At 33.5% G+C, this 16892-nt stretch overlaps 1 protein-coding gene across 1 annotated transcript in view; it reads left to right on the top strand.

The window, feature by feature from the left end:
* The window catches only part of KLHL1 (kelch like family member 1), a 368376-nt gene that overhangs the window by 169227 nt on the left and 182257 nt on the right, over positions 1 to 16892 (top strand). The window contains exon 4 of the mRNA XM_059041531.2: positions 8008 to 8204. Within this exon, the coding sequence (XP_058897514.1) occupies positions 8008 to 8204 (197 nt within the window). The remainder of the gene's footprint in view (positions 1 to 8007; positions 8205 to 16892) is intronic.

Below are 16892 nucleotides of genomic sequence, written 5' to 3'. Positions count from 1 at the left end.
ATGAGGATTTTACACATTTAATATCATTTCAATAAACTCAATTTCAACAGATAAATAAATAAAATATTTTAAGAAAAAGTTTATTTTTAAACCCCTACAAATTACTAAAATAGTTTTTTTACTTTGTTTTAATTCTAATGTATCATTATTTCTCTTTATTTACATTAAAGATAGAGATAGATAGGTAGGTAGACAGATAGATAGATGGTTAGAGAAAATATTTAGTTTACTTTATGGATTTTATGGGCAGTTCTTGCACTTATCTGGTAAAATGCATTATCTTTTCAATATAATTGAATTTATACATAAAATATGGTTATACAGCATAGTTGTTAATAGAATACAACTTATCTATTAAAATATGAACAGCACAGATTCATATTCTTCTATAATCTTTGTGATTTTCTTCCAATTATATTTTACATATTTTCATTCCAATATAGTGTAAATTTAACTATATTCTCTTGTAGGAAATCAGAGTTTGAGTCCGCTGATACGTGTTTGGAATACTCAGTAGCTTTGGCATTTACTTAAGGTGAGACTGCAGATAATGTAACACATATTAGAGGAACCATATTCAAAAGGCAGTCCCTTCTTATTCCCCCAGTCAAGGGAGAGTGACTCATTTCTATCAAAGTAATTCGTGTAGGGTCAAAATCAGTTATTGGGGTTTTACCCCATTGCTAATTATTGGGTTAAGGCATGGTCATGTCATAAAATGTTTTGCCAAGGCAACATAAAGAAAGAGTTCTGAGGAACTTTTAGTAAAGATTTCTTCACTGATGCAACAGAAATGTATCAATGCATTAAGGAATACTCTCTTCTGATGGGTGTTTTCCTGTCTGAATTTGAAGCTTGAAACTATGGCAACCATGAGGGAAACATCAAGGCTCTTGAAAGGATGGCTGTTTCCTAAAGATGTGTTGAGCCCTTCAATTAATCAGTTCTGGGGACAACCAGCCTCATCCTCTGGACTTGTCAAGAAGCATTATAAATATTTTCTTATTATTTAAGGAAACTTTCTCAGGGTTTTGTTTTACTATAGTCATATCTCCTTAGTTATCTAAAATGTCATTGGATATTTTAAAACCAATTTTCAATGTCACCTAAAGTAAAAACATAGATTTTCCCTCTCAGTATGTGTAAAGCCATTTGTGAACATTAATGCCTTGAAAGTTAACTTTGAGTGGATGTATAGAATTATTTTTTTTTTCCATTAACAGTAGTCATATCTTTTTTTAGGTTTATTTTAAGTCAAATACTTAGCAGGTTTTTGCCTTTTTACCATCTAAATCTGCCAGAGAAATAGCCAGGTTATAGATACAAACAATATATCACGCATGAGGTAGCTCAATTTGTGTGTGTTCAAGCTCAACACTAACTAATATTCCATTTGTGCCTTCTGGCTTTTACAAATGGATCCTTCATTGGATATATTCCAAGTTGAAAAAAATAGCAAAAACAATGCTCATATCCTCCAAATTCACATCCAAAAGTACCACTAAGTAACTTTTAAAAATTAGTCTATAGATAACCTGCGAATATTTAGTTTTTCTCTCTCTCTTTTTCTTTTTCTTTTTTTTTACAGGAAAGGATGGTGAGATCCCCTGCTGACATTTTACCTAAATTATTTTAAAGTACAATATTAGATCCAGTATTTGAATTTGTACTGAATAATTATTTGTTCTTATATATCTTATAGCTGATTTCACTGTATAATATATATGAATAATAATATCTATGAACCACTGCATAATATCTATGAATCACTTTGATTGGGAAGGTAAATATACTAACATGCACACACACACACACACACCAGTTTACATGTTATGTTTACACTTATAAGATTATTTTTAAAATACTTTGATCAAGTATTTTAATTTGGTAATTATATGAAGTTTCCATGACTATAATAATGTGTTCTGTACATTGTAAACTTAAGAAAAAATGTACATGGAGTTCCCTGGTGGCGCAGTGGTTGTGAGTCCGCCTGCCGATGCAAGTTCGTGCCCCGGTCTGGGAGGATCCCACATGCCGCGGAGCGGCTGGGTCCGTGAGCCATGGCCGCTGAGCCTGTGCATCCAGAGCCTGTGTTCCGCAACGGGAGAGGCCCGTGTACCAAAAAAAAAAAAAAAAAAAAAGAAAAGAAAAAATGTACACATAACCACAATTTCTCTAAATTATAATATTCTATCTTTGTGATTTTGTTAGTAAAGCTTGAATTAAAACACTCAGAAAATATTTACAGGTACTAGTCAACTCAAATCATCTTTGTTAACATTTGAGTATTTTTTAAAAGCTTCATTGATGAATATTTGACATTCGATGAGCTATAAATATATAAGCCATGTTTTGACATGTGTATACATACATAAAATCATTACCATAGTCAGGATAATGAATGTATATGTCATCTCTTTTTTTTTTTTTTTTTGTGGTATGCGGGCCTCTCACTGTTGTGGCCTCTCCCGTTGCGGAGCACAGGCTCCGGACGCGCAGGCTCAGTGGCCATGGCTCATGGGCCCAGCCGCTTCGCGGCATGTGGGATCTTCCCAGACCGGGGCACAAACCCGTGTCCCTTGCGTCGGCAGGCGGATTCTCAACCACTGCGCCACCAGGGAAGCCCTGTCATCTCTTTTTATGATCCATCTTGTTGCCTCTCCTCACCCATAACCCATGCTCAGGTACTGTTGATCTGATTTATGTCACTCACAATAGATAAGTTTGGATGTTTAAGAATTTTAATCAACTTGGATAGTAGAGTTATTTTCGTCTGATTTCTTACATTCAACATAATTTTACACTCAGCATAAGTAACCATGATATTGCACATATCAATAGTTCTTTCTAATTTATTCCAGTAAATGGATAGGCTGCAATTTTTTCATCCATTCACTTGCTGATGAATGTCTGGGTTGTTTTCAGGGTTTTGGTCATTACAAAATAAATCTGCTATAAGCATTCATGTAGAAGGATTTATATTGGCACATTCTTTTATTTCTCTTGGGTAAATACTTAGGAGTGAAATGGCTGAGTCATTTGAAAGAAGAAATTGTAAAAATGTTTTCCAAAACGGTTATAGAAGTTCACATTTCCACCAGCTGTTCTAATGTATGTGTAGTGATATATCATTGTGCTTTTTACCTTGCATTGTCCTAAACAGTAATGTTGTTGAGCACTGTACATTCATGTATCTTCTTTTGTGGAATGTCTGCTTAGATAACTTACCCATTAAATTTTTTTTATTATTGAGTTCCAGTGTTCTTTATGTATTTTGGATACAAGTACTTTATCAGATATATGATTTTGCATGCATTTTTTTCCCATTCATGGTTCACCTTTTTGTTCCTTTACTATTGTCACTTGTAGTGATTTTTATAAAGTCCAGTTTACCATGTTTTCTTGTGGATTATGCTTTTTGATGTTTTATCTAAGAAATCATTAACTAACTTAAAGTCACAGTATTTCTCCAATGTTTTCTTAGAGGAGATTTGTAGTTTTAAGTTTTAAATTTAGGACTATGATCAATTTTGAGTAAATTTTATATATTTTGTGGGGTACAGATTAAAACACAAGTTTTTGTACATGCCTACCTGCTTGTACCAGTTATTCAAAGACTATCCTTTCTCAGTTGAATTGTTTCTGAGCCTTTGAAAAATTTTCTAGAATCTATTCTTTTCCATCGATCTATTGTCTATATTTAGACCAGTAGCAATCAATTTTAATTACCATATCTTTGTAAAAAGTCTTAAAGTCTGGTAGTGACATTACTCCCACTTTGTTCTTCCTCAAAACTGTTTTGGTTATTCTAGGTCATTGCATTTACATAGGAACTTTAGAATCAGTTTTGCAATTTTGACAAAAAGTCTGCTGGGATTTTAAATATGATTATAATAAACCTATAGATTAATTTAGGGTCAGTTGAAATCTTAGCAATGTTGTATCTTCCAGCCCATGTGCACAGTATATCTCAAACATCACCCACCACCCCAACTATTCTAATTAGAATGCTGTGTTGAGACATACCCAAGACTAACCCTCCAGTTTGGATGATTCATGAGAGGGTGGCTCACAAGTCTCAGCATACAGACAAACCAAAGGCTCTGATTTGTTATATCAAAAGGGTTCAAAGCATAATGAGGAAAGGGAAATGGTACACAGGGCATAGTCTTTGGGAAACCAGGAGCAAACTTCCAAGGTCAGCATTCCAAGTGGAATAGCACAGGAGGCATTTAATTTCCTTTGCAAAGAGTTGTGACGAAACCTGTGAGTTGCTGCCAACAGGGAGATTCATTAGAGACTGGGAGCCCCAGGTTTTTGTTGAGGGCTAATCACATAGACAACCTCTGCTTAGTATATACCAAAATTCAAGAGTCCCAGAAGGAAAGCAGTTGTTAAGCATAAACCATAATGCTTACACAAAGAGTTAGGCAAAGTGAGCCATTTATATTACTTAATGGTGGGAACCCTCTTGAAATCTAAGTTTTCAGGCAGTAGTCAAGGGCAAATCTTGCAAGCAGGCCTTTTCAAGGAGAGCAGTTCAGGTCTGCTGTGTTAATTCTTTTCTACACAGATGTTATTGAGGACAACTAATCAATTAAAATTAAAGAAAATCACTTTCCCACTGTTCTGAAATCACAACAAAAATGGAATCTATAAAAACCATACCAACTGAAACCATATCCTTTTTTAACTGATTTTCATATAATCTATGCTAAAAAGCATACAAATATCTTCTTGATAATCTTACTGAAAACTTTTAAGTAAAATTCCTCCAAAGGTCTTTAATCATGACATTTTAAATATATATATGTATATATGTATATAATTGTTATGCTTATAATCAATTATAAATAATAACAGATTTTATAGTATTCATGTTAGCTCCTCTATATTTTATATTTTTTTATTTTTATAAGTGTAGGTGTACATTTTGTAAATCAGCTAAAGTCTATATAAAGTATAGGTTTCCACAATTTGTAGAATAATTTATTTTGATGTTTACTATAATATTCATAAATTTTAACATATACACTATAATAGCACTAATATAATTAGTCTTAAAATCATTTAAACTGGTATGAATCCTTCAACTGCAGATGAAGACTTTGTTTGACATTATTATTGGATGACAAAGTTATTGATAATGTGAAACATAAACACCTCAAATAATTTTATTACTATTGGCAAATGTCTCCTCTGTCAAATTGATCATGATACTCAATGTTCTATGAGTTGATAATATCTGAACAGAGTCCTTGTGCATTTTTTAGAATCTTGTAAGTTTAATAACTTTCATTATTGGCAGTGTCTCTCTTTTATACCAAACTAAACTTTAGATAGCTAATTTAATTGGAAATTAATATGTAATAAAATGAGTTTTAATTTCCTTTCAATTTATTGCATCCACTTTACCTTTCTTTTTTCTTCATCAAATACCTTGTGATACTTGGAAATATGCATTAGATTCCTTTGCTCTCTTATTCTTTCAATGAAACTCATAAATAAAACATAATGCTCTTCATCTGTTAAACATGTTAAGTTACGGGTGAAATGTCATGTTTGAAAGCAAAGTTATCCCTCACCCAACAGATTACTTATTAAGTATAAAGGGAAGAGTTTCTTTAAAATGAAGATATCTGGCAGACAGTATTTTAAACAAGGTACCAAATTTAACACCATCAGCAGTGGGATATACTGACATTATGGACCTCTCTCTATATAAGCACTGAAAAGGGTACAACATTGCCTGTACAGTCTTCCTGCCAAAAAGTTTTCAGTTAAATCTAATCGTGGGGAAAAAATATGACTAACCTAAATTGAGGAATTCTACAAAGCATCTGGTCTGAACTCTTCAGTAACGTAAATGTGAATGACAAAATAGTTGGGAACAATTCTATATTAAAGAAAACTAAAGGGACATAACAAGTAAATGTAATGAGACTTAATTAGATTCTGAATTTAAAAATAAAATCTTTAAAGCATCTTATTTGAGCATTTGGGGAAATTTGCATTATAGCAAATACTATTGTATCAATTTCGTGAGTGTAAAGAATTACATTCATGAGTGGCTATGTAGGAGAAAGCTCTGTTCTTAGAGACACACACTGAAGTATTCAGGGGTGAAATACATGTTGATTAGAAGTACCATCAAATAATTCAGCAACTACAGCATAAACACACACACATATAGATAAATATAGCAAAATGTTAACACTTGGTGAAGTTAAGTGAAAGGTTTTTAAGTGCTTATTGTATTATTCTTGCAAATTATTGTAAGTTTTAAAAAATCCAGAACAAAAACTTTGGTGTGGGAAAAAATAAAGGCATTCTGTTTATGAGAGTTTTCTTAGTAAATATTCTGTCCTTGAAACTTGAATTTTTGAAAGTAGACAACTTCTCCTACAAGTCATAAAAATAAATGCTAATGATGGAAAAAGGAGAAACCTAAGAAAAAATTACAGTAGCATCACAAAGTTAGAAAATATATTTCAGCTGGCAAGAATATCCTTCTAAATTAGATGACAACATATTAATAATAAAGGTTAATCAATTATTTTTTCCCCATGGTTTTACACTTGAGTTTCAAAAGACACTTGGGACTGCATTCAAGTACATACACAAGTATAAACGTGAGTTTACTTTGGGATTATTATTAGTTTATAAATTTATTTATTTATCTATCTAGTTTTTATTTATTTATTTATTTTTGGCTGTGTTGGGTCTTCGTTTCTGTGCGAGGGCTTTCTCTAGTTGTGGCAAGCAGGGGACACTGTTCATCGCGGTGCACGGGTCTCTCACTGTCGCGGCCTTTCTTGTTGCGGAGCACAGGCTCCAGAAGCGCAGGCTCAGTAGTAGTGGCTCACAGACCCAGTTACTCCACGGAATGTGGGATCTTCCCAGACCAGGGCTTGAACCTGTATCCCCTGAATCGGCAGGCAGATTCTCAACCACTGCGCCACCAGGGAAGCCCTATTATTAGTTTAAACATTGCATATTGCTGTTTGAAGCTCACAGTTCTGGGCATGGATTCAGAGCTCAGGCTCCTTGCTCACCGTGAAGCCTCTATCCACTAGGGTTTTTATGCTGTCTTCAGTTAGCTGGTAGAAGAGCAAGAGTAGGGATGAAGCACACTCACATCGTAAATGCCTCAGTGTGTTAGCAACACACATTCACTGACATGTGTCATGGCAGTATGTGGCCTGACCCTGTGTTCAGGAAAAATGAGTGGAGATATTTCTAGTGAAGAGTAGCCATATATGTCACAAAAACTAAGATGCAATAAACCATTTCTGAGATTATATGACCTAGAAAACCTCAATTAAAGATGTGTTTAATTGCTAAATGAAATATAACCTAAATAGTTCAGCCTAGAAGTTTTCACAGATGAGATTGATAAACAGTCCAGGAATAGCTCCATTATTTAATAAGTTACTCCAGTAGTTAAAGAAAAGGGGAAATGCTAAAGAGCTTAATTTTTGAAATTAACTGACCAAAAAGAAAGAAAAATTATAGGAAACTTTAATCATAGACATAGTGAGCTAAATACAATATTAGCAATATACAACACAGGTATTTATAGATACATATACATATGTTCATTATGCATACATAGGTATTTCATATTCTTATACACATATATTGTCAGAAGATGTTAGTGCAACTTTGCTCTCCTAAGCTTGTAGACATGTGTTGTGGAATATTTCTATTTTTTTTCTTTCCTAATCCACAACCAAAGGAACAACCATAATTCCTGTTCAATAGGGTACAGATATTTTAGTTGAAGCTGCATTTGTACGTACTACGTGATTTTGAACATTACACAGACTAAGAAATGCAAGATATTGAAAACAACTGCTGGTTTTTCATGAGTTATATTTATTTGGATTATCAATTTAGGTTCAGATCATTTCTAGAAGATTGGACTAATGTTTTGAGTAACAGAATGGTACATGTTATTTCATGTTTTGAACACTTTCATAATTCTTTTCACTTAATGTTTAGGTTGCTTGGAATTAAAAGAAGAAACTATTGAAAACCTTCTTGCTGCAGCTTCCCTTCTTCAGCTTCCTCAAGTAGTAGAAGTGTGCTGCCATTTCCTCATGAAGCTCTTGCATCCATCTAACTGTTTAGGAATCCGAGCATTTGCAGATGCTCAAGGATGCATTGAATTAATGAAGGTGGCCCACAGCTACACAATGGTAAGGAAATTTAATTTTTAAATAAAAGAGACATAGCTGTATTATCAGAGGTTAAAATAATTACTGTTGTTGTGTTGAAAAACTTTTTAAAGTTTAAAATTAGTTTTGCATCTTTGGCACATTTTTATTATGGGACACAATGTACCATATAATATTTAATAATCTCAAAGTAAAAAAAGACATCACACAATGGACTTTATTATTGCTTTATGGTTTTATTTACATTTTATAGGCAATATAGATATAGATATAGATATTTACTACTCAGGATTTAAAATAGTGCTTAAAAGATTTTTTTTCTTAATTGCTCCTGGCATATCTATCCTTTTGCATCCACTTCCACAGCTGCCGTATTTTTTTCCCTTTTCTTTCTAGTTAACAGCTAGAAGTTTATGCCACAAAAGTTTTTCTTTTGAATTTTTCTAAAAACGTCTCTGCCATGGACTGAGTTCTATCATCCAAAATTCAATGTTGAAGTCCTACTGCAAATGTGATGTTATTTGGAGATGGTGACTTTGGAGGTAATTAGGTTTAGGTGAAGTCATCATGGTTGGCTCCTCATGATGAGATTAGTGCCCTTATAAGAAGAGACACTGGAAAGTTTGCTTCCTTTCTTCCGCTACCATGTGAGGACACAGTGAGAAGATAGCCATCTGCCAGTTAAGAATAGAGCCTTCACCAGGGAACCCAATCAGCCTATACCTTAAATGATGTACTTCTCAGCCTTCAGCACTATGAGAAATAAACTCCTGTTGTCTAAGCCACCCAGTCTATGGTACTTTGTTATGGCAGCCCCAGCTATTTAATACACTTTTTATCATAGCATGATATGTTAGGTATGAATTTGCCTGTATGAGTTGTGGAGAAAAAAAATCATATCTATACTGTATATTTAAAGTATTTATTGTTATAGTGAATATTGGATTTTAGAATTCCTGGGAACTACTATACTAAGGGAAAATATTTAGATATATAGATCAACTGATCTATTTTTTTTTTAATTTGACTTTCTGTACCATTTTCATAAAGAGTTTAAACTGACTGAATATCAGTCAGTTAATAGCCCTAAAATACTATAAGCCTATTTCATATTTTTCTGTTTAATTTTTTGCTATATATACACAACTATGTATATGTGTAGGTATTTTAACAGCTTTATAAGAGATATTAAAAGTCAATTGAATTTTAGATGTTAAGTATGTGTACTTCGTAGTATGTTTCTTTTAATGTTACCTTCATTCTAGAATTGAATAATCAGTTACAACAATTTCACACCCATCATTTCATATCCTAGAAATAATCATTCTAAAATCAGTTAATACAGTACCTGGAATGTAGCAATCTCTATATAAAATGTTAACCATTTTTGTTATTGTTATTATTATTAACATTATTAATTATTTGATTTTTATTATTGAGACAACCAATTGTAAAGTATAGAAATTTCTCTTTTCACCTCAAGAGAAGAATTTATATGAAATAAATCTCATTAAGCTTTATAGTTGCTATTTATTTAAAAGTTCTTATTTTGAGCTTTAATACCTTTTCAAATTATTAACGACAGTCAGCCATTTAAAAGTCTTCTCATTGTTATTCTTAGACAGAATCTCAATATTATTTTAATTTTCTTCTTTAATCTGTTAAGCAGATTAGTAAATTAAATGAAAATGTAGAAATAAAAGGAAGGAGATACATGCTTTGTAATTCTATTTTCAAATTCTTTTTTCAAAATATTCCATGACGGGGCACAGTACTACTATTGAAAATATATTAACCATATAAAATCAATGTAAACAAATACTTCATCAACCAAAATATCAAAGTCTAACTGCAGTAATTTAATTATGCACATTTCATTACTCTTAGGGGTCCCTGGCTTAGCTAAGACAAAGAACAATATGCCTCCATATCCAGAGGGATAATTGGTTCCTTCTGGTCTAGTTCAAAATTATTAATTTAGTAATAAAAATGTTTTTCTTGCAGCTGCTTGGACTGATCTGCAATTTATCAAACAATAGTAACAATATATTTTTAAACACATTAAAATTTATATTCTGTAGTAAAATATATGTAAAACTGAAACATAGGAGAGTTCTAGCTAAGACACTCAACATTCTAAGTAACTATTTTAACTTATTTTTGAGACTATGAATTGATCACGTGTTGTGTCATGTCTGTTGAAATTTAAAAGATTTCAAATTCTTTTGGAAACATGAAGCTCCAGTGTTCTCCTGATGCTCCTGGGTTACTATTTTAATGAAGAAAAGTTACTGACCAGTTGTCTTCCTAGATCATTATTTTCTCTCAGTTCTAACACTTTACAATGAGTGTTATTATAATTATAATTCCTGTTATTATAATTTTTCACCACATATTTGCTTTTGATCTGTGTTTAATCCTGAATATTTCCTCATCTAATCTACTTAATCTGTGCTTTGAGAACAAACTTATTATGTTATTTTTTTCTTCTTCTTAATTACTTCAGTAACAAATCATCTCAGATTTCCTACTACCTCTGGTACTGAATTAATTTATTTATTGTGTTTAAATATGCATTCTTTGCTTATTTTATAAATAACATTCTTTTCTAATTTTCAATTTCCTTGTCAAAATGTTTTAGATATGAATTTGATCTTCAACATCCAGATCTTAACTGCTGTCTGTATGCCTTTGCTTTTTATATAGTTTGCTATGTTTCCTTTGGAAATTTCACTTATTTATTTGGCTTCAGCTATTGATTTTGTGTGATGATTCCAAAATCGATTCAGAGGAGGTGACCTTGCTTGGCAGTGGTTCATGTGCAAAATACTGGAAATTTTTGATAGCAAGCTCAATATTAGACAGAAGTGTGAAATATATTCTAAAACATTAATCTAAACTTTGGCTGTGTGAATATACAGATAGCAACAAAATAATTGAAGGAAATAGTTCTCTATTAGTCGGAGTTCATTATGAGACCTGTTCTTAGTTCTGGACATCACATTTTAAAAACATTAGAGAGTGGCAAACAGAAATAGATAAGAATAACAAGAATAATAAACATTTTATAACCATGTCATATGAAGAAAAGTTGAAAAAAAATTTGGTTCATGTGGCTGAATAATATCAGGGCATGAAAATAGGTATCTTCATGTATTTGATAGAATGAACTTTCATTTAAAACAGTAGTGTTTAAGTGTTTTTTCATTCTGTTTTTCATTTTAGTAGTACAAACTTCTACTTCAGTCTTCTGATTTTTCTTTCTATTCTGGTTTATTTATTTCTAAAGATCATTAGGCTTACTTCCTTCCAAGGTCAGCTTTACCCTTAGAGGAGACTCCTGGATGTTCATTTTTTTAAGAAATCCTCTCTCCTTACAGTTCTGGGTTAGAGTTTGCCATAAGAGGCATTCAGGTAAGGTATAGAAGGTGGAAGAGAAAAAGGCATTATTTCTCCACACACAGATTCAGGCAGATATGTGGACAATGGGAACTTGAAGTAACTTCTAAGTGAGCCCTTAAAAGCAATTGACTTCACTGCTGTAGACTGATATAGTTGATGGGAGACTTCTGGAGGTTCATGAGGAACTCAGTGCCTTTGCATAGTACTTTTCAGAACGTTTCACATTGAACAGAAGGTTGAGATCATTAGCAGAAAGTTCCCTGACCTTCACTTCCATGGCCCTTTCAAAGACCATTTAAGTCTCAAATTCCCTATCCAAAATCTGTCTTACTTAGAACACAGAGTGGCTTGCTTTCCTAATTCAGCAATGTCTTAAACACATACCCACAAATAGCAGGTTTAAACTCCATATTTTGATAGGCATGTTTCTGCACACCTAACTTCTGAACAACTACCTGGGCATTTTTTCTAAAAATACATTGAATTACTTTCACCTCTTCTAAATATGTGCTGTAAATTCCCTTTACTTGTACTTTACTCACAATAGTTCACTTGTCTGGAATCTCTGGTATCTAATTCTAAATAACCCCTCAGTTTCCAGGTAAGTTCATCCATGCCTAAGAAATATTTTAAAACTTTTCATGACATTCTCTCCTTCATTTAAATTCTTAGTATTCCTTTCCTTAGGATTATATGATGTCACCATAAATTTTCTTATGCAATTAATTATCTTTTATGTCTTTATGGCTGGTTTTCACAACTATATTGCAACTTTTGTGACAGAGAACAATTCTTTCCACTGAGATTCATTTTGTCCCAAAAAATTACCAGCACCTGTTAATTATCAGCACCTATCAGAAATTAATATATTAATTAATTTCTTCAGTTCTCATAGATATTTAGAATTGTGATTCTCAGGACTCCTGAATTCAGTCATTCAATGAGACTATCCATGGTTTCTTTCTAACTTTCTTTCCAATCATATTTCCTATCATTGTTTTCCCTGTTAACACAATTCCAGCCACACTGATCTTCTTGCTGGTTTTTGACTACAACAAGCATAATATCACCAGATGACCTTTGTGTTGTTCTTTCTTCCTTCTGCCAGAAACACTGTTCTACCAAATATTTATATCCTTTCTCTGCTTCATTCAGCTTTCTGCTCAATCGTCACTTCCACAGAGATCTCTTATCTGAATATTCTACTGAAAGTGACCAGGCCTTCAAAACTCTCTATTTCCTCACACTGTTTTATATCCTGTAGCATACTTTAATTCCCACCTTTATACCATATATTTGTTGTTAGGTGTTGTTATTGCCTACTTTCACCATTAATGTGGTAGCATTTGTTTAACTTTCTATAACCTGGAAACCTAGACAGATGTCTGTACATAGCATTCATTGTTGAAGGGGGTAGTGATTGCTGACTGCTATGTACCAGCAGCTGTAGAAGGTGGCCTGGGGATACAATGGTGACCAAAATAGGCATAAGTTGCCCTTACAGTCAAGATGAATATGTTGGAGCAAAGAAATTATAACCATGAATGATAATTATATGTATAGTAAATACTACAAAGGAAAATTATAGGATGCTACAGGAGAGTGAAACAGGGAAAGCCTCTTTAAATATGTGATGCAAAAACTGAGTTGTAAAGGATGAAGCAGATATTAGTCAAGTGAAGAGTTAATGAATATTCATGACAGGGCTTCCCTGGTGGCGCAGTGGTTGAGAGTCCGCCTGCCGATGCGGGGGACACGGGTTCGTGCCCCGGTCCGGGAAGATCCCACATGCCGCGGAGCGGCTGGGCCCGTGAGCCATGGCCACTGCGCCTGCGCGTCCAGAGCCTGTGCTCCTCAAAGTGAGAGGCCGCAGCAGTGAGAGGCCCGCGTACCACAAAAAAAAAAAAAAAAAGAATATTCATGACATAGGTAAGTTCATGTACCAATTATCTGAGGTGGGAAGGTGCTTTGTCCTTTTTAAGGAAATTCAAGTGTGATGGGATGGTGGGAAAGGCAAAGAAGAGGTGGAGAAAATGAGCTTGAGATTTTGGCAGAACAAAATTTTTCAGGGTTAAGGAGACTTTGTTAAAGACTTGTGTTTTTATTTTAAAATAATGGTATAACATTGAAATCTTTTGAGCAAGTAAGAGCCAAGATTTAATTTTGACTAATCACCAGAATGGCATTAGAAGAAGTCAAGAAAGAATAAGAATAATGTTAGTACTTCATTAGAGGGCTACATGGATATTTACACACACATACTGGGTGAGTGAGAAAGAAAAAGAGAAAATGAGGTAACTTTAGCTTCTGCCATTTTGTTTGATGGCCTTGCTTATCACTACTGGTGCTGGTGATGCATGAGTTAAGTATATAGTATATATCAGGCATTGTTCTACATGTTAAACAAACTTTTGAAATTTAATCCTTTCACAACTCCTGCAAAGTATGTTATATCCATTTTAAAAATGGCAAAGCTAAGGTTTAGGAAGTTAAATAATCTACTCAGGAATAATAGATTGAACATGCTAGAATGGGGATTTAAGCCTGGCACTACCTTACCACAAATTTCAAGCTCTATCTAATATGCTAATAAATTTACTTTTTACCCAGTATATCAAATTGGATTTCTGATATCCAGGATATTTCAAAACATGGATTACTTGAGACAAATGGACACTATAAACCTGAAACACAGATGAGACCAAAGAAGTCCGTGAATATTTTGCTCCTCAGTTTTTTCATTCCCCTGTTCATTTCACCCTCACTTTCTGCTCAGTGCTACCAGCATGGCTTGGAACATTCCACAGTGTTTGTGCTAGAGGCAGAAGCAGTGCAATAAGACTAATTAGAGTTTGCTATGTTCAATCAGTAGCTTTGAAAAGTAGGCATTTCTGAGCTGGAGAATAAAGCCTTCCAAACTCAGGATAAGAGCAGTGACCTTTCCAGAGTCCAGACTCTAAAATCTCTCGTACATGGTTCACTTGTCCTTCATAGCCATGAAAGCAATGCCAGAGAAAATGAACAAACTTTATTTATGTGGTTTCTGTTTATAGTTTTGAAATACCTGACATTTCTCATGGTTTCTAGCCAGCAGCATGGTTTTAAAAAAATCTTTACCAATAACCCTTCTAATAAGCCATAAATTAGAGTTTGCTTTGGTAGAACAAATGGAATTTAAATGTCTTTGCTTTTCTACATCATCAAAATAAAGTTCACTTCATCCATATTTTGCCCAGGACTACTATGTGATATATTAGTACTAAAATTTGCTTTGAATATTCTTTTTTTCCTTTCATTCATTACTTTGTGTTAGTCCTTTGAGTATCTCATATACATACATGGTGTGAGTAATGATTTTAAGTCAGTATATAAATGTGTCAAATTGAAAATTAGCCAAATTTGATTTTCAGAATTTCTTTGTAAATTGATAAGAAGTGAAGGTTCCGGGTGAGTACAATGAGTGGCTCAGAGGACACCTACCACCAATGCTTAATCCTCACAAGCATTAACGAAGTATGTGGTGGCCTGTGTAGAAAGGAATTTCCTCTTGTCCTGTTTTTGTGTATGATTTTCTTTACTTGTTTTGTCGCTAAATTAGACTGACAACTCTTCAAAGGCAGTTTTCATTTGTGTTCTAACTCACAGTCATTGGTAAAATTCTAGTCTATTGTCTAAGATTGGAAGTTGATTTGAGTGGAGGAGTTTTTTAAAAATTGCCTTTAAATTGTTTAGTGTTGTACACAAAGATATTCAGATTACACCAGATAAACTAATAGAGATGTATAATAAATAGTGATATTATAACAAGTAATTACTCACTCATGTAATTGCAGTTTGACTATATAGAACTTTGTAATTGTTAGGATTCTAGAAAATAACCACAATGAAATGTGCATTTATGACAATTTCGAAGACTAATTAAGCATAATCACAGAGGATGCAATGAAAATTATAAGCTTTTTAAGGGATCATTTTAGGAACAGTCCATTTCTTCTATTCAGTTGCTCTTCAAATATGTTTCCATTTTAGGCTTTCATAGTCAAATCAAAGACAGTCTATTTTAAGAAATGCATCCTTCTGCTTTGTTGTTGTTGATAATGGTGAAGAAGATAATATTCATCTACTTGAAAAACATTCCATTCGTTGTAAGAATTCTTTTATTTTCATACTCTAATTTTATTTTCATTTCTTCTACTGAACTACTTCTAAAACACAAAGTTTCAGCACACAGCTGTATTATAAAGTCACACCACACACACACACACACACACAAACACGTGCACAAAATCTACTATTAAGATTATTTAAAAGTATTAGTTATTTTTTATTGTAGCAGATTTAAATTTTTATGTAGTTGCTATATGTCTTGAATTGATTCTGCAGCAATAATATAACTAACAAAATTCCAAGAAGGAACAATAGTGTTAAAAAATATCCTATAAACCCACATCAAAAGGATTTTCGGGCTTCCCTGGTGGTGCAGTGGTTGAGAATCCGCCTGCCAATGCAGGGGCCACGGGTTCGTGCCCCGGTCCGGGAAGATCCCACGTACCGCGGAGCGGCTAGGCCCGTGAGCCATGGCCACTGAGCCTGCGCATCCGGAGCCTGTGCTCCGCAACGGGAGAGGCCACGACAGTGAGAGGCCCGCGTACCACAAAAAAAAAAAAAAAAAAAGGATTTTCATAGTAACTCATAAGTAGTTCCTTAATGTTTATTTCAATCATTTAATGTATAGAATTTCCTTCTGTAGTAAATAATATTTCTATTTCACCACCAGGGAAGTCCCAATATTTCTACTTTATTAAAATAGTTCAAAAAGGGCTTCCTAGGTTATGTCAGAAGAAGGAAAAGCCAGAAATATTTGGCTACAGTGTCTTTTCATTTTGCAAAGCACAGTTCTTCAACAATGAAATCAATAATTTGCTTTTGTTCTGATTTTTTTAATGCCTGTGAAAAAGTCTGATTTTGTATGTATATGAAAGTGTCACTTTATTACAAAAATTTGCACATCATGAACTAATATTGTAAGGTATAAATACTTATTTGCTGAGATAATGAATCACATAACATGGAACTAATTTTTTTCTTTTTATGCTTCCCTTTTCGATTTTTCTCTCAGTGTCATTTCTGTTAAGGACTATACTTGTGCTTAAAGATCTTTAATAGTATTTTTTTAAAAGAGGAATTAAAGGAAGTGGGATCGATTATAGTTCACAAGAAATATGCTAAATCAATCCTTGCCTGAGGGGAAGCCCAGTTCGCCCTTTGTACACAGGGCTCTATAGAGATGCGGCAGATCATTTCCTT

Source organism: Kogia breviceps, chromosome 16 (assembly GCF_026419965.1).
Source record: "Kogia breviceps isolate mKogBre1 chromosome 16, mKogBre1 haplotype 1, whole genome shotgun sequence".
Lineage (NCBI taxonomy): Eukaryota > Metazoa > Chordata > Mammalia > Artiodactyla > Physeteridae > Kogia > Kogia breviceps.
This window is presented reverse-complemented; position numbering and strand designations above follow the sequence as displayed.